The 27169-nt window shown below is 40.0% G+C and overlaps 1 protein-coding gene across 3 annotated transcripts in view; it reads left to right on the top strand.

The window, feature by feature from the left end:
* Nucleotides 1–27169, top strand: part of LOC134205036 (B-box type zinc finger protein ncl-1-like) — a 36131-nt gene that overhangs the window by 3322 nt on the left and 5640 nt on the right. For all 3 annotated transcript variants that reach the window (XR_009978044.1, XM_062679902.1, XM_062679903.1), the window contains exons 2-5: nt 17195–18163; nt 18520–20565; nt 20757–20920; nt 20990–21222. Coding sequence is in view for 2 of the 3 variants with exons in the window: in XM_062679902.1 (XP_062535886.1) it covers nt 17646–18163; nt 18520–20565; nt 20757–20920; nt 20990–21222 (2961 nt within the window). In the remaining variant the exon portion in view is untranslated. The remainder of the gene's footprint in view (nt 1–17194; nt 18164–18519; nt 20566–20756; nt 20921–20989; nt 21223–27169) is intronic.

The following is a 27169-nucleotide window of genomic DNA, read 5'->3' as shown; positions in this document are numbered from 1 at the left end:
GTAATATGTGTACGACCCCAAGGTGGTTTGATTTGCTCATATGCCATCTCGTGCGGAAGGGTTTAGTACTGTGCTGTACAAATACTGTTAATTTTTATTAAGAGACCATCACCTTTATCCTTGTTTACGTACGAACGCGCTTTCGAACGAAAGCTGATGCGCATTCTCGTTTACGCCAGCAAAATCAAATGGGGAAACGATTCGAACGAACTGCATTCGTTCGAAAGTTTCGTTCGTCCATAAACAAGAATAGGGGTGGATGTTTTTAATGGATTTTCAGAATGTTCTTTAGAATGCCACGTCGAGTTCAAAATATCAAAAACTTTCATTTAGATTTGTTATTAAACCGTAGTTTAATAACAGGAAAAATCGTATTTTTTAAGTTTCTCCATTATTTTAATTACTTTATATTTTTCAAACAAATGGTCCTATAAAATATTTATAAACTTTGTGAGTCCGAATAGTTCTTTGCCTGGGGACCAATTAGATCATTTTATATCATTCTTTTGCTGTTATACAGAAAACTTCGAGCTCATATTAAACAACAAATGTTGTAATTATCAACATAATTTTGGGTAACAACTTGTAACACACTACCCGTTTTTCGTAACGCCGGATAGATACCTTCTCGTTGTGTGTTACCTAATATGATGGGAGCTTCTGGCTGATTCAACAAATATCATCCTCAATATCCAACTCCAACTCCGTAGGGGAGAACGGTCCAAAATGCACCCTTTAAGCTTTTTTGATTTTTTCACCAATATGAACAAGAATACCGAACCATTTTAAGTGTAGATGCAAAATTTACAAACCCAGCTACATTTCACAATGATCTCCTATTCAAAACATTTAGATTTTTATGACATTCTAATGAATTAAAAAAAATGTTTCAAAAATAGGCTTGGAGCAAAACGTCCGGATGGTGGTGTAAAATGACTCAATTGCATGTAAAATAATGGTGAACGCATGGTTGTTTGTTTTTCCTTAATTGATTGAACTACAATCTTACCGGTGAGGTGGAAGAATTGCAAATCGTTAATTTTGAGTGAAGATTGTTGTTTATTTATTTCATATCAAAAATGAAACACTAGTTTGCAATCTACGAATTATACCGTAACAATGTTAATGCAACTTGTAGCTCTATACAAGGTTAAACACTCTATACAAAAGTCACTATTTGGTCACTTCTACTGCAATTGAAAGTCACTATTTGGTCACTTTTTCGTCATCGTTGGTCACTAATGTCACTATTTTGAACGGCATTTATCGCTACCAGCCCTGTTAAAGCAGTAAAAAATCCTAAAAGCATATAATCAGCACTGTCTATCCATCCATAACCTTAATTACATCGAAAACATGCAAAAATGTGTCGAAAACGTTAAAATACAATTTTAAGCCTATTTTCATTTTTTCTCCGGAATAGGTTTTCTTGATAAGTCATTCTACATTTGCTTGTCATTCATAGACCCTGTGTTTATGGCATTTTTCGAAAGTAAACACTGGATAAAGCTTTTCGGGAGGGGAAATTTTTTCTCCAAGGTTGATGACGGTTCGGAAAAAATGTCGTTATCGGCCCGAAGTTGGAGAAGGCTTATCTCAGACAGGAAAAAACGAGAGGCTTGGCCGTTTTTTAGGGTGGACCTACACATATTTTGAAAATGACACGTTGTAGGCCCAATCAAAAATTAGTTTTGCCTGAGTAATTTAATTGAAGATTCGAAACATTTTCATACTATTAGTAGCTATTAGAGGTTGCTATCGAAGGGTGTTAAAATTGAATTTGTTTACTTTTTATTGTAGGCCCCAATCAATTGTTAAGCGAGAAATAAGTCTATCATTTTTGTGTGCTACGCACGCGTTTGTCCAAAATAAGCCACAAGAATTAAAAATTAGTAAATAATTCCTTCTTTAAAGGCACGAGTTTGTCAGAAATAAGATTAACGAATGATTCCTTCTTTTAAAATACGCTTTTGCGCGGAAAAAGGCAAATGATTGATACATTCTTTTGACTCACACGTTTTCCTGAAATACGTGAAATAAACCTTGTTTCAAAATACGCGTTTGTCCGGAGTATAGCAAACAAGTTTCCCGTAGACTGTAGAGCAGAGGCGCGTCCACGTTCCAAATCGTGGGTAGGACAAATAGGGAAAATTACTACAGTCAAACCTCCATGAGTCGATATTGAAGGGACCATCGACTCATGGGAATATCTAGATGTGGAATAGGAAATCCTTGGGAAGCTGTTTGAAGGGACCATCAGAGTAGCCCGGAAAATATTTTTTTAATATGGCATAATTTGCTTCCATGTGTCGATATCGAGTCATGGAACATCGACTCATGGAGGTTTGACTGTATTTTGGAAACAGTTTCAGGTGTTGAGTAATTGATGCACATTTTACATATAAACCATTCTACATATTAAAAATATGGACTTCTGGACAGAATCCTCACATAATTTGTAAATTTCTTATCGATATTCTTTCATGATTGTACATTTCGTAGTTGCTAGTTGCTCTTTTATTCAAAACGATGGTCAAAGTACGATAAGGAGAGATACATTAATTCGATTATCTTTGTTACAAGAAGGATTGTATTGTACAGGAAATCGCTTTGGAAAGCAACTAAATGTTTCAATTTAAATTGCTACTCAAAGACATAAAACCGAAAACCATGTTTCACTCAAAAACGCTTTCAATGTGCATTATAAAAATAATGTGCGTACTCAATGAGCTTCGTTTTTTTTTAACGTGGAGTTTCTAAAAGGTCGTAGAAACCGCTAAAATTGATTTTGTATGAAGTTGTTTTTTACACGATTTTTTGGGATTTACGCGTTTTCAAGCGACTTTAGTGTACGCCAAACAATCCAGCGGCTTACAAAGAATCACGCTTATTTCGATTGAAACGACGCGTTCCACAAGTTCACGACCAACAAAGCACTATTTATTTAACTTCACTGTCTCGTGACTAAAGAATAAATAACCCGCATATTGCTCACAAAGTGGCTACTGCACAATCAATGAAAATGGGTAAGAAAACTGCCCATGAAATAAAGAAGGAGAAGCGTTCATGAATTCGTAATCTTACAAGTTCACGGTTTCGGGAACAACACGTTTTCTGGAACGGTGTATTTTTGCTGGTTTACGAATTCGAGAACGCTTTTTTGTGTGAAATTCTGTGAGTTAGTTTTACTTCGGAAACTTTTTGTATCATGTTAAAGTGACTACTTGAACACGATACATCTCGAAGAATCATCTCTGCGGAAAACACAACGCAGTGGGCCTGGCCGCAGTGACGTTTATGCATACAACTGGTATGCTGTAAGCCCAATATTGACAACAAAAATATTGGGTGTCATCTAACTCAATAATTTTCGAGGATGCTTTCTATGTACTGGCTGCGTTTGTGTTCGATTAGATTGGATTTCGGGAACTATATGAAAATTCTATGCATCGTAGTGTTCGTCAATTGATCTTTTGTGGATTTCAGAACACCAAGCGGACCAAATTTCATGCGAGCTTATAGATGTTTGTATTTTTTTAGTTTTGAATAAATTCCTTCTCGTTTCTACAAAACTGTTTTCTCGTTGACTTCTAATATATTAAACTAATAATAATGATTTTTTTGTACACAGACATCCGATCTACCACACAGTATTGGAACTAAAATAATTACCTAGATGATGTCTCCTTCCGAGAATCATGGGTAGGACAATGCCTGGTCTGTCCCACCCAAGAAAATTCGTACGTAGGACATGTCCTACTTGTCCTACCCACTCCTGGCACCACTGCTGTAGAGTGTTAAGTGGCCATAAATACTTTTCAATAGATCCCTAGCATAATGGGTATCAATCTTTATAAAATATAAATAAAAAAATAGAAAGCTGCTGTTTTTTGTAACCCGTGTGTTGAGAGCAAAATCATTGCAAGGAAGCCAACTAAGTGGTCCACCGAAAGCTCCGAAACATCCGGAGAAGTTGCTGATTCTGAAAGTTTATCCTAGGAAGCTGAGACTTTTTAGAGTTTTAGTGTTGTAGCAATGAGTGAGCAAAATCAATACAAAAGGACTACTCATTCATCCCGGATGGCCACTAAGTGGATTTTAGGATGTTCTGGAACATCAGGAGAAATGACCAGGTGTAGAAGATTATATTTTGAAGCTGCGTTTCTATTGTTGGCGTAATGCCAATTATAGAAATCCGTCCTGGAAACTATTACATACTTGTTGTAGCATTGCAGTAACATTATTGCATGAACAACACATTGACCACGATTGGTCATCAAGTGGCACTGAAGGTCCGGAACACCCGAAGTTGAGACAAATTCTTGAAAATCGTCCTAGAATACAGTGGTTTGTTGTGAATGTGAGAGAAAAACTCCGCTAAATGGTCCTCCGGGAACTTCGGAACATTCAGAGAAAAGGGTAAATTTTTAAATTTATCCTCGTAAACCGTACTATTTTACAAAACGATGTATGCATCAAAATGAGAGCAATATCATTGCGAGAGCCAAACGTAGACCCCGGGAGGCCACTAAGTTGTGCTCTTGAAGCTACAGAATAGCCGAAAAGGTAATCATTTCTAGAAACTCCCCCTAGAAATCTGCGACTTTTTTTTGTAGCAGCTGTGTGCGATCAAAATCAATTCGAGGATCATTCATTGACACCGTGTGGCCGTTATGTGAGCATCCGGAAGCTTCAGAACCTTCGAAGATGGGTCAATTTTTTGAGTCGTCCTAGAAAGTTGTGAGTTTTTAGAAATCGCTTGTTGAGAAATGTGAGAGCATAATTGATGCAATCTAAATGGATAGCCACAGGGTGGTCCTTCTGAGGTTCTAGAAAATCCAAAGAAGTGGCCAATCGTTCAAATACATCCAATAAAGCTGCGACTTTCAATAAATCGATCGTTCACTTCAAGTGGTGGAAAAAAATGGGATAGTAATAAATCGTCTTATGACAAGTGAAGACACTCCACTAGAAGCTCTAAATAATCTATGACTGACGTATTTTAGAGCACTATAATTGTCAATCTTGAGTGATGTTCCTTCAGTTTTCCTAAACGTTTAGGGTTCCCAGGTACAATTTCATCGCGTGCAGCAGCCAGCGTGTTCGTGGCCTTCCACGAAGTCTCTGGCCTCTATCCGGATCTCTGGTGAATATTGTTTTTGCTATTTTTTCTTCCGACATTCGCACTAAGGGACCGACCCACTGGAGTTTGCCGTATTTTATACGATTCACAATATTTTCTTCTTTATACACTTTATACAACTGGTGATTCATGGTCTGCGCCACACATCTTTCTCTAGTTTCCCATAAAGAAATGTACGTAGCAAATACAAATTCTTAAACAACTTCCCCATCACGCACTGCCTTAGCACTAACACCAATAGGTCTACCTTTATCTTTACCCGCAACCATGTACTCCATCTTGGTAGAGTCGATGGTTTAGCCTATCCTCGCCGGCTCCTGTTTCATTAGGGCAAAAGCCTCCACTACTGTCCTGCGATCGTTACCACAATGTCGTCCGCAAATATCAAAAGCATAGGCGACCATGTGATGATAGTGCCATTCTTCTGCACGCCAGATCTACTAATCACCCCCTTCGAGTGCAATATTTACAATAAATTTGAAAGCGCATCACTCTGCTTCAATCTCTCCACGGTCACAAACGCGGTGGATACGTCGTCTGCAACTCGCATATTTTATTTCGAGCCATCAAGCGTTCTACGCATCATCGTAATCAGCTTCGTCGGAGAACCATGTTCAGAAATTATCTGCCACAGCTAATTTCCTTTCACTTTGAAATCAGATGGTGAGTCTGCAAGTTGTACTCCCGAAATTCATAAAGGATCATCTTCAGGCTAAACATTTAATCCGTCGTTGATCGGTCTTCACGGCGTAAATTTTGAAACTGGAACGACGAAAGTGATTAGACTAGCCAGTTTCTTTATCTACTGAGGGAGCGCATCTAGTTCCATTTTTTTTTTCACACAGGTGATCAGTGGATCCAGATCGCTACAAAAAAAAAAAAAACGACGTTTTTCCTGATGTTCCGGAACTTCCGAAAGTCCACATGGTGGCTACCCGGAATCAATTAGTGGTCCTTGCATTGATTTTGCGCTCACAATATTAAAATAAAAAGATTAATGAACATAATATTATGAGACAAATATTCGGAATAGGTCTCTTCTTCTTTTTTTTGCTTTGTAACAAAAAATGGTTCACGATTGCGCAACTGTTGAAAACAAAATGTAAGAAATGACGATTGCTTCGGGAATTCCAGTATTTCAGGAGGACTGCTTGGTGGCCACTCAGGATCAATGAATGATATTCGCAATCTCTCGCATAGAATCATAGGGGCGTAACTGTATTGATCGATTTATCTTTGACGATGTTTTCTTTTTATCAATGTAGTGAATTGCAGTAGTTTGCCGAAGGTTCATGGTTGTAATGAGGGATAATTGAATCTTCCACCTGAAGCAAATATAAAATCTATGAAGAGAAATCGATCAATACAGTAACGATCCTATGATTCTAAGGGCGAGCAAAGACTCTGCTTCTATACTGCTATTACAAAAAATTTCGGAAAGTTTCTAGAATGAACTGCAATAATTGACCACTGCTCTGGATGTCCATGCACTTCTGGAGCACCATTTGAGGACTACCAGGACCACCCTTGCATAAATGTTGCTCTCACAACAAATGACGAATTTCAAGAATTAATCTCTGCTCCGGATGATCCGGAGATTCCCAAGGATGGCTAACTTAGTGTCCACCTGAAGTCAATTAGTGGCTCTGGACATTACTTTACAACGGATTGTTTATAAAAAAAAGGCGCAAATTTTTAGAACAAACTTTCGTAGTATCAGATAGAGGCCACCTAGGATCGAAGAGTAGTGCATGTATTGGTTTTGATGTGACAAACGGTTTATGAAAATCATATCTGTCTAGAAGAATTTCTGGAATCGATCATATCTCCGAGTGTCCGGAATCTTATGGTGGGTCTCCACCCGGCGTCAATGAGTGGTCCTTGCATAGATTTTGCACTCACATTGCTAGAAAAATTGATTTAAAACAAAATGCGGCTTTGAAAATGTTTATGAACACTCTTGACTCCTCAGGGAGCTTATTCTGGAATTGGCAATCCGGGGTGAACTTGTTTGATGAACCCAAATAGATCCGACCCTTCGAGAAACCTGTTCTGGAATGGCCAATCGAAAGTCTGCATTTCTGATGGACCCAAATTAATAAAAATCAATCTACTGCTGAAATTTCAAGAAGTTTTATACCCATATTGCTGATTAACTACGAAATCCACAATCAGTATCATTTATGCAGGACATATTCCTGGGAATCCGGATTTTCCATGTATCGAATAGACCGGATCGGTTCATCTTGATAACATTTTGATAGTAGAGAAAATTAGAATCGAATGAATCGAATAAGCCCAAAATTGTTGAAATTGGTTGTAAATTTCCAGAGATATAAGCATTTTAGTTTCGTGGGTTAATATGAGGACTCTTTAGATTGTGGTATAGCCTTAACAATAAGTGGGATAATCCTGATTTTGACCATGCATCGGTACTGAAGTTCAAACATATTTTTGCTCCTTCTTATGAGTTCCGAATTCGTTTTTGTACAGATGTTTGTTTTCATTGCGTTTGGCATTTTGGAATCTCACCTTTACACAGAGCTCTAATCAGTCGAAGGGTTCAGCAGATCCACCAAATTCGTATCCGCTTCATTCCTAATTATTCAGCGCTTTGGAGCTTGGAGATTCATGTCGTCGATTTTGAAACCTTAGATTGAGTTACGTTTTTATAATTTACTCTATTGACTCCATCCAAAAGGTACAAAAGATGGGTAATCTAAGAGCAAATTATATTTGTTCCATCTCTTCCGACCATCACTCACATTATAACGGGCCCTCCACAAATCACGTAACGCTGAAGGGGGAATGAGGGAGTCAAGCCGAGCGTTACGATCCATACGAAAAAAAAACTTCCCATACAAAAAGTGTTACGATGGGGAGGGGAGTGGTCCAAAATCACCAAATTTAGCTTTACGTAATTTTAGATAGAACCCTAACAAGTATTAACAAGAACAGTAAGAACTAGAGCATAGTGTGGTAGTTCTTACTCCGTAATGCTCTACGAAAAGTTGTCTACCCATAGTTGTATTACAGGCTCCGTTAACTATCTGGCTAATTGTTTTACCCACAAGTGCCCCTGACATAATAACCAAGTCGAGTCAAGTACGAGACACTGAAGACGGCCTTGAGGTCGAAATACGTATTAAGTGGTGGAATTCAATGGGATTGTATAAACTCGTGTTATGACAGGTGAATAATAACCTTCCAAAGCCGTCATTTCCCCTAATCAAATTGTTTTTCTCAAAGCGTATAAATTTATGCATGTTACATCGAGAAATATCCAAAGCTAATAGTGGGAATCTTGTGTGTCCAATTTCTCCTACTGATGCTAAAATCGTTGTAGGCCTCTACGTGTCAAAGTTGTGATTTTTTTATTACTTTTTATTAACGTGTTTTTTTTTTTTTTAATTTTATTATTAAATTCACCACGGAAAGAGAATTGAATGTATAAGCATTGGGATCAAATTACTCCTTATCATGCAATAAATGGCGTAATCTGAATAGGCTAATGTTCCAATAATTGTAATGTACCATACAAACCGCTATCCAGAACTATTGAATATTGTGATAATATTTTGGGGGCTCGTCCTTCAAGCGACGGAAGTAGATATAACTAATCACCACAGCCGTATCATACCGACAATGGAATGGTGTAATGCGAATCTCTCATCTTCCACCTGGCCCCGGCTACTACGTACAATTTTCCACCCTCACATGTGATAGCCAATATAAAAATACTGTATGATGCGGTATGGTGATGGTGACCTCGCGCGCGTGTGTTCTATGCCCGACAGCATGTTAACGCAAACGGAACAGCTTCTCTCGTGATAGTTTGTCTCTCATAATAATCGCTCAGCTCTGCAATGGTAGTGGATGTATAGATGAACGGACATCAGTGAACGTCATTAGACAAGCAACGCAATTTGAGTGATCGTTACTGCATCACACAGGCAATATCGCAAACTCACATCGCGGCCCGGTCATGCTTTATATTGCTGTTCAATATTCACAATAAATTCTTGAATCGAAAATTTTGGTTGTCTTAACTACGCTTCTTCTTATCATTAATCCACATTACATTGGGATATTGTCGCCTTGCAGCTCAGTTCAGTACTTTTAACAAATAAAAACTAATGCATGTCCCATCTTTGCTGGGTTTCTTATTCATTCTTAGGGGCAAGCCAGAGTAAACGCGACGAGCGATGCGACGCGACGCGACTCACGTAAAAGAATAACAATCATTATCAACAGGCTGTCAAATTGCACTGTCGCGTCGCATCGCACGTCGCGTTTACTCTGGCTTGCCCCTTATTCAAACTTTTCACGTGAAAACAGTAGGCGAGTTGTCGCCGGCAACAACTTCTCAAATTTTGTACTCAAATGATAATAAACACAGAATCTTCATTCAAACATTAATCTTTACTAATATCAGCTAATTGGGTCCTAAAATGAAGAATCGATATTCGTTTTTTTTTTCAGGGAACGATGAAGGTAATCATTCTAAACGTGTCAGTTTTTCTTTAGAATTAAAAATTTTGAAATTGAAAAATAGATGAAAAATGCTTCCTCGACATTTTCGGTCTTGTTTGACGTACGGATTCAAACGCACTAGCAAAACACCGCAGGGCACTTGACTCAACCTTTGACAGTTAATATGTGGGGCTGACGTTTTGGGCTGATGGTTCATTCGTTCTGAAATGTTGCACAGCCCAAAATTTGCCTTAAAATGTCTTAAACACAAAAATATTATTTTTACTGATTTAGAATTTTACCAGAATTTTTATAACAACGGTTTGGGTCGATAAAGAATGGTTGCATCTTGCACTAGAGGCAATAATTACAGTTGTAACTTTTGATCCATTTGAGTTATTAACGAAAAAACGATGAAGAAAAATCGTTCAGTTCAATATCGTCTTTATAAAACTAAGCGCGAGATTTTTATGTGTATTTTTTCGAAATAAAATATCTTTTAATTCGCCAGGAATTCTGGAAATTCTTAGTTGGAAAACTAATCCAGAATATTAATTTGGAATTTTTTTCCGGATTTTCGCGGGAAATACTTTGAAGCTTCCACGGATTTTTTTCAAGGGAAGTTTTTTGGATTTTAAAAGTAAAATCGTTCGGAATTTCCAAATGAAAATATTTGGAATTTCTACGAGAAATTCTCCGGAATGTTCATGAGAAATTCTTCAAACTCTTCACGATAAAATGTTCCAAAATTTTACGGAAAATTGTTAATCATTTTCTCCGGAATTGACAATTACTGTCCTTTGCTTTGGAATTTCCACAGAGAGTTCTTCAAAATATTCACAAGAAAATCTTTTCGAAAATGTTATACGATCAACTGGCAATTTGGCTGAAAAAGTTGCTTGCCCTAACATATCGTATGACCGAAAATGTCACTGGCTGAACGGGTATTATGACTAAAAATGTCGATCCCTAAGTCCAAATGGCTATTTCTGCCAAACGACCATTTCGGCCAAATGACCAGTTCGGCAGAACGATATTTTCGGCCGTATGTCCATTTTGCTCAAAATAACATTATCAGCCAATTGCACCTTTCTGCCAAACAACCCGCCGTTCGGGCCAAAGTATTGCCCAAATAGCCTATTCGATCAAATGACTTTGTCGGCCTAACGCCAAGTTTGTCCGCATGCGCATTCCGGCCTATTCGTCAAACAATGTTAGGCTTTTTGACCTTCGGCCAAATGGCTTTCGACCGAATAAACAATGCTAATGCTCCGGCCAAATGACTTTCGACCGAATAACTTTCAGCCACACGGCCTTCCCACGTTCAAAAAAATGATTTCAACGAGAAGTTCTTTGGATTTCGACGGTTCGGATTTTCCATGGAAAATTATTCGGAAATTTCACAGGAAATTCTCCGAAATTTAGTAGTTCACAAGAAATTATTCCACAAGCTGTTGTTCAAAATTACCACGGAATGTTTTAATCTTCATGAGAAATTGGAATTTCTACAGCATTTCCACGGAAATTTATTCGAGCTTTTGACGAAAATATTTCCACGAAAAGATTTTTGAAATTTCAACGGGAAAATGTATAGGATTTTCAAGGAAATCATTGGTATTTTCACGAAAAATATTCAACGCCATGTCTGTGGAAATTATACAAAAGTGCCACTGGGTCTTCGGAATTTCCTCGAAAAATTCTACGGATTTCTACATAATTGAATCGGCGTGGAAAATTGTAGAGTAACGGCGTGACAGATTGTAAACGGCGGAGCGTTGATTAAAAAATGTTGAAGGTGGCGGCTCAAACGCCTTCTAATGCAGATTTTATAAATATTTGTCTGAGATTTTTCTTGGGAAAGCTGTCGTTTAAGGTGCCTGCCAGAGTAGACGCGTCTACGCGACGTGGCGCGAAAATTGCACACAAAGGAATAACAATCAATAATAAGGAGCTGTCAAATCGTATGGACGCTTCGCTTCGCTTCGCACTTCGCGTCTACTCTGGCCGCACCCTAACGTATTGGGATTGGGACCATAATCAAGGCTCCTCCGCTTATTTTTCGTATGAACCAAAAATAAGCGCCAGATTGTACCTCCAGAGAAAAAGCTACTTTGATATTTTTGAAAATTTTGCCGCCACGCAGTGGATTGCGGCGGTGTATGCTTTGATAGCACGTGCTATTTGTACTGCGGATACATTTTTACACTTCTATGAGACCCTTGGGACCCTCCTTAGCCGTGCGGTAAGATGCGCGGCTACAAAGCAAGACGATGCTGAGGGTGGCTGGGTTCGATTCCCGGGCCCGGTCTAGACAATTTTCGGATTGGAAATGGTCTCGACTTCCTCGACTTGTTACTTCCACAATATGCTCTCACAAAGAGGGTGACAATGTTTTTGCAGTGTAGACATTATAAGACTTGTCAATATATAATTAGTCTGAGTTATTGAGTTTATGTTAAAAAATGTCAGTTCCATCCATTATTGCAGGGTTGTAAATATTCGACTCTGTATGTTTTTTTAATTTCATTTTTTTTAAATTTCTCCCTGCTATGACATTTATCTTACCTTCTCGAAAGAGAGAGATAAGTTAACAAAAAATTTCATCAGCAACACAATTACGAAAATCATCAACATATTTTTTTCTGAATTCACTCATCACCACTGGGCCACTCACTTTCATGCGGTAACGCTCGAAATGAGCAGTCTTCTATTGCGAATTATTGCGAAGTGATAACCCAAAAATATATCAAGTTTAACAACAATCAAACCTCAAATTTGGTTTAAAGATAATGTTCGTATTTAGCGTGAGAGGGTGTAGGGGAGGAGGTTCGGTTGTGGGCACCGTATCTTTTGACAGATAAGAGATGCTGTCATTCTGACAACCGTCATTTGTTTGCTATAATAGCATGATGTTTTGTGCTCAATATCAAACCGGATGGGCATCTCTACCTTGAACTAGAAACAAATAAATTTTTCGTACAAGAAAAACAACACGAAAGTTTTTTTTTTGCCTTTTTCAAAGTGTCATAAATTAAAGGATTTAATTCAAAAAGTGAGTTCTAATGCGTATTTACACAGTAAATTTAATCTATTTTGAGGCCCGATGTCGATTGCCATCAAAATTTTAGCGTGATTTTTTTTTCTTCTCGTTCCAAAAAGGCTGCGAAATTCGGTTGTGGACACCTTTATTGGTTCGGTTATTGGCACCCTCATTTTATTGATAAATCATTCAATATCGTTTTACTTGTCCCTTAACTTATTTTTAATAACGTTTTAAGGCAGTTTTTATAATTAGTTTGACATAATTGTTCGAAATAATGAGTTTATTTAATATTTTTGTTCTTTGGGCATGTCTAGTCATTATACACACACTTTTTGGAACAAAGCGTTGACCGATTTGCTTGCAACAAGTTGCATTCGACGGGGAATGCTTTCCCATTGTTTCCTATTGAAAATTGGTCAGATCGGACTATGGGATCAAAATTTATGGCCAAAATATTATTTTTTGAAATGAACGAGAAAGGCATTAGGCACGCTGGTAGTCAAGGTGATGCAATTGCTCTACATAGCAATGATGCGTCAACTTGACAAAGCTATATGAAATGGGGCATATATCACAATAGATCTAACAAATGGTCGCAGTGATTAAAATACCCAACAGGGAAAAAAAAGGCACTATTGCCGCTAGGGTGATTAATCAAGATTTTTTTGACTGTGATGCATACATACCAATAAAACGTAAATCAATGAAAAATTAAAACCCATTTACCTAAAGTGCTATTTAGACCTTTCTTATGTGTTTTTTTCAACATCCTCCTTAATGCACCGAGGAAGGCATCATCACTGCTAGGTGAATTGATTTGAATTTTTTTAGCGTCTTCTGGCTTTTAGAATGAATAAACTATTCCTTGTCTTTAAATCTGGGTGGTTTTTATTCATGCTTCTTTATTTTTAGCTAAGTTTTCAAAACCACGAAATGAAAATGTCCAAAAATGTCAAATTTTCTAAATTGTCAATATTTTTTTCTGAATCGATGAAATCATATCAATTTCTTTGCTAGTAGTAAGGTTATAAGTTTAGCTTTCGATTGCTATGCAAATGTCGACATAAAATCAACCAGGACCAAACACAAAAGGGTGCCCACAACCGAACCTCCTCCCCTACTAACTGATATCCATTTATAATAATCAAGAGGCTAGAAACATACAACACCATCGAACTTGGTGACAGAAAGCACAAATTATTGTAATTCAAAATAATTCTGTTTTGTCTATATCGAATTAATGCTTGACAAAGTTTAGGGAATAAGGGATTATATTGCAATGTACAAAAGTGTGTAACACTAGAGGGGGTGGACCTATTCAGAATCACCCCTCCAAACGATACACATTATTTAAATTCCGCCGTAGAACTTGCTCTCTGCTTATTCGCGTCTCATCTCTGTGGCAATATTCTATTAGCAAAGACCTACCTAGCGATACGGACAACAAACATTGCGGAAAATCACTGCATTTTGGCTCGATAAAATACTGCATCGGGAGCGGAGATTGTGATTATGGTGACTGATGTGCACCGAATTCCACAGCAACGTGCGGCGGTTGAGCGAAGGCACTTGGGTGCACTTGGTATAGGTGGACTAGGCGCAGAATAGTACATATTCTAGTTCTTAAACTTTTGCATTATGTTGTAGCCAACGCTACCGTCGCATCCGTATCGTGTGCCGTTTTCAAGGACATTTGTCTGCATTGCACAACCAACCGACGAGTGTGACGACAGTGGCGCTGGGTATATGTTTTAGCCTCTGTTCGGCGCTCTCCTGTAGTCTATCTTGTTAGCGACCATCATCATCATCCGCGCTACTACTCTTTCGGGTTGGTCGCGTTCTGTCTAGAGCTGTTAGTCGCTGCTATGGCATAGAATTGGGGAGGTACATATTATATTAACTGTGGTGGAGTGGTTGTGTTACAGCGCGAGACGTCGATATTTTCACGCTGCAAAATTGATTCTTCGTGCGTCTGTTGCCAGCTATGGTGGCACGCCTTTTCTATAACAAATTTTTTGCTCATTCTAATGTGACGCGAATGAATGGGGCAACCTACGTGACGTGAGTTTTGCAGTTGGATGAGATTTTCTGCTGGCCGAAAAGTTATCACAGGGCGATAATCAGGGGTGTGTGTTTCGCCGAGCTGCGGTTTTCAATAAAGACCCAGAAGAAATGTTTAGTGATTGTGCCTATTGTAAAGGTCAGTTTCGAGGAAAAACTGTTGGAAAGTGCTCTTTAAACCTTATTGACAACGAACTTCAATCGAGAAGCGTTTGGAATGGATTGCGTGGAAAGAAGGAAAAACAGTAGAATGTGCTCGTTGAGTTATGTAATTTACAGAACAGTGTCTAACCTGGCCAATAGCAGTTGAGTGAAAGTGCGGTTTGTGAGAATTTTGTTTGATCCTGTGTGCTTTGAATGCTTTTAGTGGCTACGTTTTACAAGACCTTGAATTTTATCGCTTCTTTTATATTTTCGGTCTCCGGAGTGATGTTTAAATTGATTTTCATCCTGTTGAGGATTCTTAATGAAGAAAAAAATCCTGTCTTTCTAGTCATATAGTGTTTTATTGTACATACATTTGCCATGAAGTACCTATACATTTTTTTACGATGGCAGATATGAAAAGTGAACGCTTGCAATTCACTTGTGCGAATGAAGCGTATTTCAAGGTGTGGAACTCCGCCATCTATGTACGTTAAAAAATGAATTGGTTTCTTCTATAAAATATATATAATATATAGTATAAAATCACTTAGTTAGGTTATACAATATAAAAGCCTAATAATACGGCTTTTATATTGTATAACCTAACTAAGTGATTTTATACTGAAGTGAAGTGAAGTTTCGAGCAAATATTTTTCTTTGTTAACACGGAACGGCCCAGAATTTTTCTTGGTGGGGAAATAAATCTAGACTCTCTGACGGAGTGCATCATTGTACTCCCCATACTTCCTATGATAGCATATCGGTTCCAAATGACTTTTCTTCTTTTTTGAGCTAGAATTAGTAATGGTCATATTTATCATAGAATTATCGAATGTAGCAGTTAAATCGAGTTAATCGATGCACTGAAGACGGCCTTATAGAGTTGAGCTCGAAATGAATATCCGTAAAGATTACAGCGTGGTGGAATTGAATGGAATATTACTCATCTTATGACATTGCACTAAAAGAGCTTGATATTTTTTCTTCTAAAAATGTTTGTTCCGAAAAAGTCGAAAAAACTATCAAGGAAATTTGTCCCACATGTAAAATAACCGTATATAAGTCCCTATTTGAACTATAATGAAACTCATACGCGGTCATCTCCAAGATGGAACAAATGGGCTTGATGTTGGTTCATTCTTTTTTTCGATTGAACTGATATGTGATCATGTAATGTGTAATTGCATATCATCTTGGCTGAGTATCTGGGTACCAATACCAGCAATACTGCGATTTCGGGCTCTCCGCCGTTTTTTACCTCCACTTCACCCTTAAACAGTGCTTACCCATACGCATAGGCTGGGTTTAACGCCTAATCTAATGTGAAGAAATTGGCCCTTAAGTAAGGATCGATTTCGTTACCCTCGCTCAGGCCCTAAACCATGTTTAAACGTATGGGTTAGCCCCGCTTAAGAGTTAACCGGAGGCGAATACAAGTTGTGCAACTTTCCGTCTCTCTTCGATGCTCAAGGAGATGATAATGGTGTTCATCTTACGGTGGCAAGTTTGATGAGTCATGACTTCCAGCTGCTCATTAGACAGCACTAATGATAACAAAACAAATGTCATCCCTTGTTTTTGATGGTTTTGTTATTACCCAAATATAGTGTAGTAGGCAAGAAATATGAATATATTAAAGAGAAAAGGAAAACAGAATACCTATGCGATATATTGAGGGATATCGATATAATATAGGGATGTTATCGAGATGTTAGAAATTAAAAATGTATCGTGGATTAGGGACTGTGAAAACCATCGACATAGGGAGGGATATCGAAATACATATAGAACATCAAGATGTAGTGAGTCGATTCGGGTGATCCGCATAAGTTGTCTATCATATATCTGATGTCGCTCCCTTCTGTTAGACATGAGGTTTACACATCCATCCGCATATATCCCAGCAGTAAGCAACGATCGCAAACCGCCAACCAGACCAAACTCTTTTTTTATCATTCCAGTCCCATTTTTTAAACTAAGAACTGTTATGCAAGTCATGTTTAATTTTAAATTTACCTACAGAATGGATTACCCATAGATGCATACATGTCAGATATTTGCTTGAATTCTATACGGGCGTAATTCTGCCTATGGTCGCATATTAGTAATATTCGACAAAAAAAAGCATGGAAGAAATAGGTATATGAAGTAATATGAAAGACTAACAATGTTCTAAAAATTAAACGGAACATTATCTTTAGCTGAAGTCTTTGGCAGTAATCACACAAATCGACAAAAACTGCTGCAAATGTTACCAATATGCGATCAAGGCCAGAATAGGCATTCTACAAAATGTGTCTAATTAATTTTGCATTCTTTATTAACAGACATTAGGCAGGATTGTTTAAAGCAAAACAAAACAGTGGCCTAATAGCAACGCAACATACTACAACACGCAACTACATTAACCGTTGAAGTCATTTGCGCCAACTGGCAACAGAAGCAGATTGGAGCAGTCAACCAAGAGCCGTTGATTTCGGAATCGGAACTAGTCTGTGGAGAGCACATCCTTCGAAGAAGCCGGAAAGTATCGTTTTCACCAAAGAACCGAAACGAAGTTAGAAGCAGTTGAACCGAACACTTATTTATTCGGTCCCACGTTAGAACGTGAGCAGCCCGCGGAAGAGGTATACTAGAGCTGGACTCTAGATCTTCCGGAGTGTGTGCGTGCAAGTCAGAAGCTGTCTTTCAACTTTCTAATCAGTATTCTTTGTGCAGTCAAGTAACTCGTCTAGTCATCTGGCGATCGGTCATAGTTTCTGGAATTTACAACAGGAAATGGCGTCGGTAGGAGTATTCTCATTTCCAAGTGCTATCACCGGGAATAGCGTTGCCGCTGGGGCAACCACGGGCTCCAATAATATTGTTCCTTCGGCCTCTGTCGTGAAGCCCATTACGACATCTATCACCTCCGCATCTCCTCCGTCCCAAGTAACTGTTGTTCCAGCGGTTGATTCCCCCATTGCCACGCCATCATCAACGGCAGTTCCCGTCTCTGGAGTTCCGTCATCTACTGTCGGTACCGTTCCTGTCGTTACCAACGGTGTAGCTCCATTAATTTCCATGTCACCAACGCCGGAATCTATGTCTTTGGTGAAGCCGATTGCACCAACAGCCGGGACAATATTTGCCGATGCATTCAAGCTGAGCGACCTTGCTCCCTTCGAAGGATTAGAGCCCGAGACAAGTGGTGGGCGTGGTCCAGGAAGTGTTGGTGCACCGGAATCTATAAACGGGTACCAGCTGGAGTCGGGTTCGCTATCTGAGTGTATGGAGCAGGACTGCACGCTGTGCCAGTAAGTATTCTTTTTGCTTAGCGCCGATTTCTTCACCTTCGGTTAGCGATAAACTTGGATCAAGAGAAATTGGAAAATAACGTTTAAGAATAGAGCGGAGGTGAAGAAATTGGTTAATCCTTTTTGGACATATATTAATTTTTATATGTCTTTGAGAAGACTCATTCAATAAGTTACGCAAACATATTTTTTAAAAACCCCTCTCTTCGATGCCAAACTTCTCGTATGAAGCATCTGAAAATTACTACTCTCTAAAAGTGACGGAATTTTTGGGCGTTCTCTTCATAAGTCGACATGTTCTCACCTCTTTAGAAAAGTTACTTTTTCATAATCAAAACAAACGATTTTTTTTTCAGGAACAAGTACATTTCACCCCGTGTCCTGTCCTGTTTGCACGTTTTCTGCGAAGCTTGCCTCGACAAGCTGATGAGCGACGGCGAGGCAGAGAAAATAGAAGGATTACTCGAATGTCCCACGTGCAAGCAATCGACCAAGATTGGACCCAAAGGTGTCGCGGCGTTGCATCAGGACTACATACTCACCAACGTACTGGACCTGTCGACCATCGAACCATCAATGTTGGCTTGCACTTCGTGCAAGAGCAAGGAAATGGCCATCTCGCGGTGCAATGATTGCGCTAATTTCCTGTGTGCCAGCTGTGACAATGCCCACCGGTACATGCGCTGCTTCGAGGACCATAAAGTTGTGCAGTTGGAAGATTTGCGCAAGTCTTCCGAAAAAGTCGCCATACATAAGCCGCTGTACTGTAGCGTTCACCCCCCGGAGAATTTGAAATATTTTTGTTTCAACTGCCAAATCCCGGTATGCAATGAATGCCTGATCGGCGAACACAAAGGTAAGGAACACAACTATCAAATTATCAGCGAAGCTGAGAAGCCAATGCGTTCGGAATTGGAGAACTTGATGAAGGAAGCAAAAACCAAGATTGAGTATTGCAATCAAGCTACGAGCGATCTTGATACCTCGCTGCACGATCTGCAGAACCAGTTTGAGACCGCTCGCGATTTGATCAACGAGTCTTTCCAAAGCTTCAAGGCCGTGTTGGAAAAGTGTCGTGACAACGCTTTGAAGAATCTCGAAAAACTACACTCGGAACGTGAGTTGAAGATCATGGAATTGTTCCACAACGTGGAAAAATCCACCGAGAAGATTGAGAATACTGCCAAGTTCACCAAAAAGGTGTTGGATCAAGCCAACGGGCCGGAACTTTTGAGCTTGAAGAAAATGATTGCTATGCAGTTTAGCAACTTGATGGGATCTACGCCAAAAGTTGAAGTTAATTTTTCTCTCGAGTTCCAACCAAGTTTCGAAAAGTTCGATCAAATCGCTCCGGAATTGTTTGGTACATTCCGCACCGAAACAAGTCCCATGAGTCCAAAGGAAACGACTCCGCCACCGTCTTTGCCGGGCATGGCCATTTTGATCAACAAACCTCCAGCTACTACTAACGGTAGCTGTGGATTATCTCAAGGACCGTTGACTGGATCAGTCACGGCCAGCAGCCCGATTTCTTTGCCAACATCGATGCAGTCATCTTTCGATGGTGATATGTCCAATCTGGGAGCCAGTTACATGATACCGCATGTGCTCACTCCGGAACCACCAGCATCTACTCCTGTCGCCAACAATCACCTGCCGGCGGCACCGGCAACCGTTGGCGGATCCGCAACCTTACCTGGATTGAGTAGCATCGGTGAGTATAACTTGCACCGCCTGGCAAATTTGACGGAAACAACCAACGATATCAACGACGCAATCGTACCTGTCAACACCCCGAATCCGACTACCAACTTTACGCTGGCTGATCTGATCTCCGGTGATCCCAATGCCTTCCAAGCGCTCTCCAAGTACAGTCTCAACAATCCGGAAATACCGGCCGGACCGATGATGCCGCCGCATCCAACTATGGATAACTTGTCACTGTTGAGCGATTTCTCGGGCTTGCCAGTTGCAACATCGACAATGCTTCCAACCACACCCATGTCGATGGATTCGTCGCTTAGTGGAGAGATGGCGGCAATGAGTCGGTTCCAGGTCAACGGACGCACTAAAGCTACACCAATGCAAATTCGGTGCAAGTTTGGTTCACTCGGACAAACCAAAGGACAGTTTAATTCTCCGCATGGCTTCTGCCTCGGAACGGATGAGGAAATTGTCGTGGCCGATACGAACAATCATCGTATCGAGATTTTCGAGAAGAACGGTACGTTCAAGTTCTCCTTCGGAGTTCCCGGTAAGGAGGAAGGTCAGCTATTCTATCCACGCAAGGTGGCTGTGATGCGCTCGAGTGCCAAGTTTGTCGTGTGCGATCGGGGCAATGAGCGTTCTCGTATGCAGATCTTCTCAAAGAACGGACACTTTATCAAGAAGATCGCAATTCGGTAAGTTCTTATCAAAACTATTACCTATCTATTACATTAGTCGATAATTGATATTTTCTTGAATGTTATGATATTTTGGCTTTTCTTTTTTTATTGTTTTTTATATACTCTTTTTCTTATTTAAGAACGTACATAACAGAAATAACACACAATAAACCATGATATATCCGATAATCTTTACTTTTTTTCAGTTATATCGACATCGTTGCTGGGTTGGCTGTAACAAACAAAGGCTTGATCGTGGCAGTTGACAGCGTTTCGCCAACGGTTTTCATTATCTCCGAAGATGGAAATCTCATCCACTGGTTCGATTGCAGTGATTTTATGCGTGAGCCATCCGACATCGCAATTAATGGTATGTTAACCGTTATAATTAAGAATGCTGCAAATTCAGTATTTACCAATTTTTGTTTTATATATTTAGGTTCCGATTTTTACGTTTGCGACTTCAAAGGACACTGCGTGGCCGTTTTTTCAGAGGAGGGTACATTCAAGTATCGCATTGGTAGCGAAAAAGTCACTTGTTTCCCCAACGGCATCGATATCTCGGACGCAGGTGACGTGCTTATTGGCGATTCACACGGTAACCGCTTCCACGTGGCTTGCTACTCGAAGGATGGTCAACTGCAATCGGAGTACGAATGTCCGTACGTAAAGGTAGGTTCTAAATAACTCTGTACAGGTGAGATTTTCGGCTAATTGCTATGGGATCACTCTAAAACGAACTTTTTATAAAGGGAACTGATGCCCATGGTTTGTTTTATATACGAATCAGCACAACTAGGTGAACTGAGGAGAAATCTATATGTGTTGGTGCAGATAAAAAGTGTCTCACTACTAACACTTAAATCATCATTGACCTAATTACTCGCAACAAGTTCGATTCGACGATTTATTGGTTTATACACTTGTTTCTGAATGCAGTCGTGCCTGTTTTACGCTCTCGAGTTCGTTCTGTTTTTAAACTTTGTTAAGGTGCAGTTTCTTCATTTATTTCTGGCATAGTTACCATTCATTTCTACTTCTTCTGTTATATACCCGCCTGAAGTAGGAAGAAAAAAAAGAAAGAAGAAAGAAACAATTAAGAAGGAAGAAGAAAGAAAAGAAGCATTAAGAAATGAAAAAAAGAAAAAAGAAGGAAGTATGTAGAAAGAAGAAGGATCAAGTAAGAAGCAAGAATGACAAATAAAGAATAAAAAATAAGTAATATGGACTGAAGTATGAAAAATAAAAATACAAAGGAAAAAGAAGAAAAAAAGGATGAAGGAAGAAGCAATAAATAAAGCCAATAAAATGTTGCCTTCTGTGCTGTCACCAAAATTATTGTGCGGTTCAGAAAAAAAAAACTATCTCCGTTTGTGCCCGCTCGGTTCCGCCCATTAGCATGTACTTTGTTTCGGTGCATTCACCATCACCACCAGTCCAACTTTTATTGCTTCACGTTTCAGGTAGGTGTACTAGTTCTGTTACCTTTGCAAATGTTTGGTCGACAATGTCCATGTCATTCACAAAACAAATAAATTGATTGGATCTGTTGAAAACCGTTCTGCGGCTGTTACACCCGCTCGTCGCAGGACACCTTCTAGCGCAATGTTGAACAACATGCACGAAAGTCCATTACCTTGTCTTAGTTCCCGGCGCGATTCGAACGAACTGGAGTGATCGCTCGAAATCTGCACACAGTTTTGCACACCATCCACCGTTGCTTTGATCAGTTTGGAAAGCTTCCCAGTGAAGCTGTTCTCGTCCATAATTCCCTATAGCTCTACCTGATTCAATGACACTGCCCCGAATGTCACTACCTCGAACGTCAGTATCTAGATAGGTTATTGTTCAGAATAACCCATTACCTCGAATAATCACTACCCCGAACTATTATTACCCTTAATGAACGTTACCTCGAATTTGTCAAAAAAAAAAACAAAAAACATGTACTCACTTTTTTATCACTTTATTAGATTGCGTTGAAATTTGAATAATCTGTCAAAAATAACTATAGTAGAAGTCATGTAATTATCTGCGTGCTTTAAAAGGAGTCATTTAGGGAAGATCCAGTTATTACGTAACGCAAAAATTGGAAATTTTCAACCCCCTTCCCCCCTATGTCACACTTTTTGTATGCTGCATGTGAAAATTTTGTAAGGATCGTAACACTTCAGGCAACCACCCCCGCCCCCTCTAAGCGTTACGTAATTTATGGATGTTCCCTTACTCTTTTACCTTATTCCGGGAAAATGCATGCTTTCAAAGAAGGAGAAATTTACTCTTTCGCATTATTCCGAGCCAGCGCGTGTTTTAAAAGAAGGTGTCATTAACTCTTCCGCTTTATAACGGGCAGTTGCGTGCTTGGTTGCGTGAATTAAAAGAAGAGGCATTCACTTTTTTCGCATTATTTAGGGCAAGCGCGTGCATTCAAAGAAGGAGTCATTTACTCTTGCAGATTATTACGGGCAGTTGCGTGCTTGGTAACGTGCATTAAAAGAAGAGGCATTCACTCTTTCACATTATTCCGGGCAAGCGCGTGCTTTAAAAGAAGGAAGTATTCACTTTTTTGCATTATTCCGGACAAGGGGTGATTCAAATATGATGTCCGCTACTTTTTGAGACCACCCCTCCACCACCCCTGCTTTTTGTATAGTTAGTATATGTACTGTCACAAAATCTTAGATCCCCTCCGGTGGATGCTATCCGTGATTTCGCGCGCTGGATGAAGACGCCTTGGTAGGCCAATGAAGGTCATCAGGTCGGATCAAGAAGGAGAGTACAAATGCCCAGAGTTGGTCAAGTTTTTTAAGCAGGAGGAGGAGATAATACAGCCAACTATCTGCAGAACATATTGCCAACGAAGTCGGAGACGCCCTCTGACATTTGGTACGGGACTAAGCCGGACATGCGTATGATCCTGGTGTACGGTTCGGAGGCGTACGGGTTCATCCCGAAGGAGAAGCGGTCAAAGCTGCAGCCGAAGGCGACAAAGATGACGTTCGTCGGATACTCCCAGCAGCACAAAGCGTGGCATTTTATTGACTTGAAGACAAGCAAAATCGTTTTCATTCGATATGCTCGTTTCTTGGAGCTAGGAGAGAAGGTTCCGAATGCGATTGATGATGATATTGTTTATTGTTGTTATAATGATCATCCGACATTGTATGTTTGTCTTAATGAATCTTAACTCTAAAAACCTAAATTCTACGATCACTTTGTCAATCGAAGTCAAAATTGGAATACGTTTCGTTGAATACGATCATCATTGATCGAATTGGTTCATTCAGGTCGTAGTCATGGTGTTGTCGAGGCAAACGGAAGAAAGCACTAGAACGGAATGTATACGCAGGCATATTGATGTCCATTAGCGCCAAAATATTGGGGGCATCCGCTTCTCCAACCAGAACTTTGACAACAAAAATCGCTTTCGCGTTTCTCCTACGCTGTCTTAGAGTTTCGATGCCAATCAATTGACATCTGGCTGCATACGGTGGAAGGTGCGATGGGTCATTCCAGGGCAGAAAACGTAGGGCGAATCTTATGAATTTTCGTTGCACCGATTCAAATCTTTCGATCATTGTTGCTTGATACGGATCCCATACCAACGAAGCTGTTTCCAGGATAGGACGGACCAACGCAACGTATAATGACTTCAACGTATATGGGTCACGAAATTCTTTAGTGATTTTAGACACAAATCCAAGTTGACGACGAGCTCGCTTGATTACTTCTTCTTGGTGTTCTTTGAACGTCAGATCGGCATCCAGAACAACTCCAAGATCTCGAACAGAAAAAGCACGGTTTAGTGGTTCATCACCGATTACGTAGTTGTATATGATCGGGCACTTCTTGCGATGGAAACTTATGATGGAACATTTTGGCACGCTCAAAGTCATGTGATTGGCTCGACACCAGACGAGAAGCCGATCTAAGAGCTCCTGCAGCTTGATGCAATCCGACGGTTGATCGATTACAACATATATTTTCATGTCGTCAGCATATAAAATGCAGTAGCCTTCACCAATGTACATGACTACATCGTTGAAAAAGAGGGAGAAAAGCAACGGCCCAAGATTGCTTCCCTGTGGTACACCAGACCCGTTTGTGAACCAATCCGAAACAGATGAGTCTATTTTTACAGCCAGTTTTCTATCACACAGATAGGATCTGAACCAACAAACAAGCCGAGAAGAAAAGCCCAATTTTTCGAGTTTTGCTAAAAGAATCGTGTGGCTTACACGATCAAAAGCAGCTTTCAGATCGGTGTACACGGAATCAATCTGCTTTCCTCGACCAATATTCCGCAGGCAAAGCGAAGAGAATTCAACTAGATTGGTGGTAACGCTTCGTCCCGGGAAAAAACCATGTTGTTTTGTACTGATGTAGTGCCTCACGCGGGAGAATGTGTAGCTCGAGACGATGATTTCCATTAGCTTCGAGCACGCGCATAAGGATGTAATTCCTCGATAATGTTTTATGTCATCTTTAGCATCTTTAGCATCTTTTTTGTGCACCGGAAACATGAATGATTTTTTTCATAGAGTTGGAAAACAAGATTGTCGCAACGATAAATTGAGAATGTGTTGAAGAGGCGCTATCAAATTTGCCGAGCATTTCTTAAGAATACTGGCAGGCACTCCATCCGGACCTGGTCGGAATGACATTTTCAATTTAGACAGTGCAAGCAACAGGTCTTCAGCAGTGATAGTGAATGTATCTGCGTCTATAACCTCACTCGGGACGAAACTCAGTGCAGCCGTTGATTCACTGGTAGCTAGTGGACTGTCGAAAACCGAAGCGAAGAATTCAGCAAACAGCGAGCATTTTTCAGCACATGTCCTTGCAGCACGATGATCCAGATGCATAGCAGAAGGTAGTCCTGTATCCTTTCGCTTGGAATTAACAAAATTCCAGAACTGCTTAGGGTTGCGCTTCAGATTGCGTTTAATTTTTCTTGCGTATCGACGATAGAGCTTGTTATTCAACGATTTGTAACGATAACTGCAGATTTTATAGGTCTTCTTGCTTGACGCTGATCGGAGGGTCCGACAGGTACGATGAGCCGCATTTCGCTTCCTCTTGAGGTTTCTGAGTTCACTGTTAGACCACGGTGGTTTCACAGATGGACGTTGCAAAGGTATATAATCGCCGAACACGTGATGGAGAATTTGGGAGAAATTTTCCACGCTATCGTCCACGTTGGTGCTTAGGCATACAGTGGACCAATCAATTTCTGCCAATCTTTGATTCAAAGCATCGTAATTTGCCCTTTTATAATCGAAAGAAGCGAAGTCTAATTCGTCGTCAGGGTTCATAATCTCAGTAGAATTAAAGCAGTCTTTGATAAGCAGACAAAATCGATGATCGAGATGCCGCAGGTACCAGCGAAGCCAAATAGCACCGAGAAGCAGGAGGAGTTGGATGCGTCCGACACGAAATCCATCGACGACGGTGAAGATGAAGCAGGTTTCCGAGTTTTCGCTGAGGAGCAGCTGGAACACGGAATTGACAATTGAGGTAACCAGAGTGTGCATGAAGATACCAGTGGAAGCGATGTGCCATACCAGGGTGACGATAATATTTCGATCCAGGAGGACGATGGGAGTTCCACTTGAACGTTACATGGTTGATGGCAGATTGGCTCAATGTCAGCAGGAAGAACCTTGGAGCTATCAAGAGGCTATTGGAAGGCTGCCATGAACGACGAGTTGAAGTCTATGCAGCAGCTGAAGGCCTGGGAGTTATATATGGACCAACAGGTCTGTGCCACAAAAAGGGAAAGGCCTGAGAGTTGACGACTTTGGCGCCAGGGTAGCGAAGAAGAAGATTGGAAGCCGCTGTATCTACAAAAAGAAACAGGATTAGCATGGTAATATTACACGGTATAAGGCAAGAATAGTGGCGCAAGGTTTCAATCAACGGCACGGCTTGGATTAGTAAGTCAAACCATGGTCAAGCCGCACCCACATCTACGTCGCAACCGACACGTTTCGGTTTTTATTAGCAACAACACATTTGTGTACAACAACCTTACTGAACTAGTTTAGTTACCTTGAAGCCTCGCAGTTAATAACTGTGGAAGTGCTTACTGAACACTAAGCTGCGAGGCGGCAATGTCCCAATGTAATGCCAATTCGGCCATTCGGTTCAGTCCGCTGTTGTGCGTTTTTTCTCATTTTGTATGGAATACTCTAAGCAGTTTTAGAAATATCATATACATCCATATAATGACACTTTTCTCTCCCAAAAAGAGTTTTTTTTTTCATAGATGACTTCTTCTTTAAAAGCGTTCATAATTGTTCATGGAAAATTTATTCAACTTTTTTACTTTTCCGGTATGGACACTGTGGCGAATAGTAAATAGGGATGTACTGGGAGGGAGATTCAGATTCAAAAAATATGAATGTCAGTGCAGACCTAACTTTAGTTGTCATGAAACGTCACCGCAGACCTAGCTGAAAATGTTTAATGAATGGGGAGTATCGATACTGATCATTTGCTTGAAAACTATAAAAAGCAGAAAATTATATTGAATCAATCTATATTTGAAACGACGGTTGTTGAACAAAAAAAAATGCCTAATACAATCGAACTGTGAAACTCATTTGAAAATGATGTC

This window comes from Armigeres subalbatus, chromosome 1 (assembly GCF_024139115.2).
Source record: "Armigeres subalbatus isolate Guangzhou_Male chromosome 1, GZ_Asu_2, whole genome shotgun sequence".
Classification (NCBI taxonomy): domain Eukaryota; kingdom Metazoa; phylum Arthropoda; class Insecta; order Diptera; family Culicidae; genus Armigeres; species Armigeres subalbatus.
Note: the sequence above shows the minus strand (reverse complement) of the source record. Positions and strands in the feature narration are given on the sequence as shown.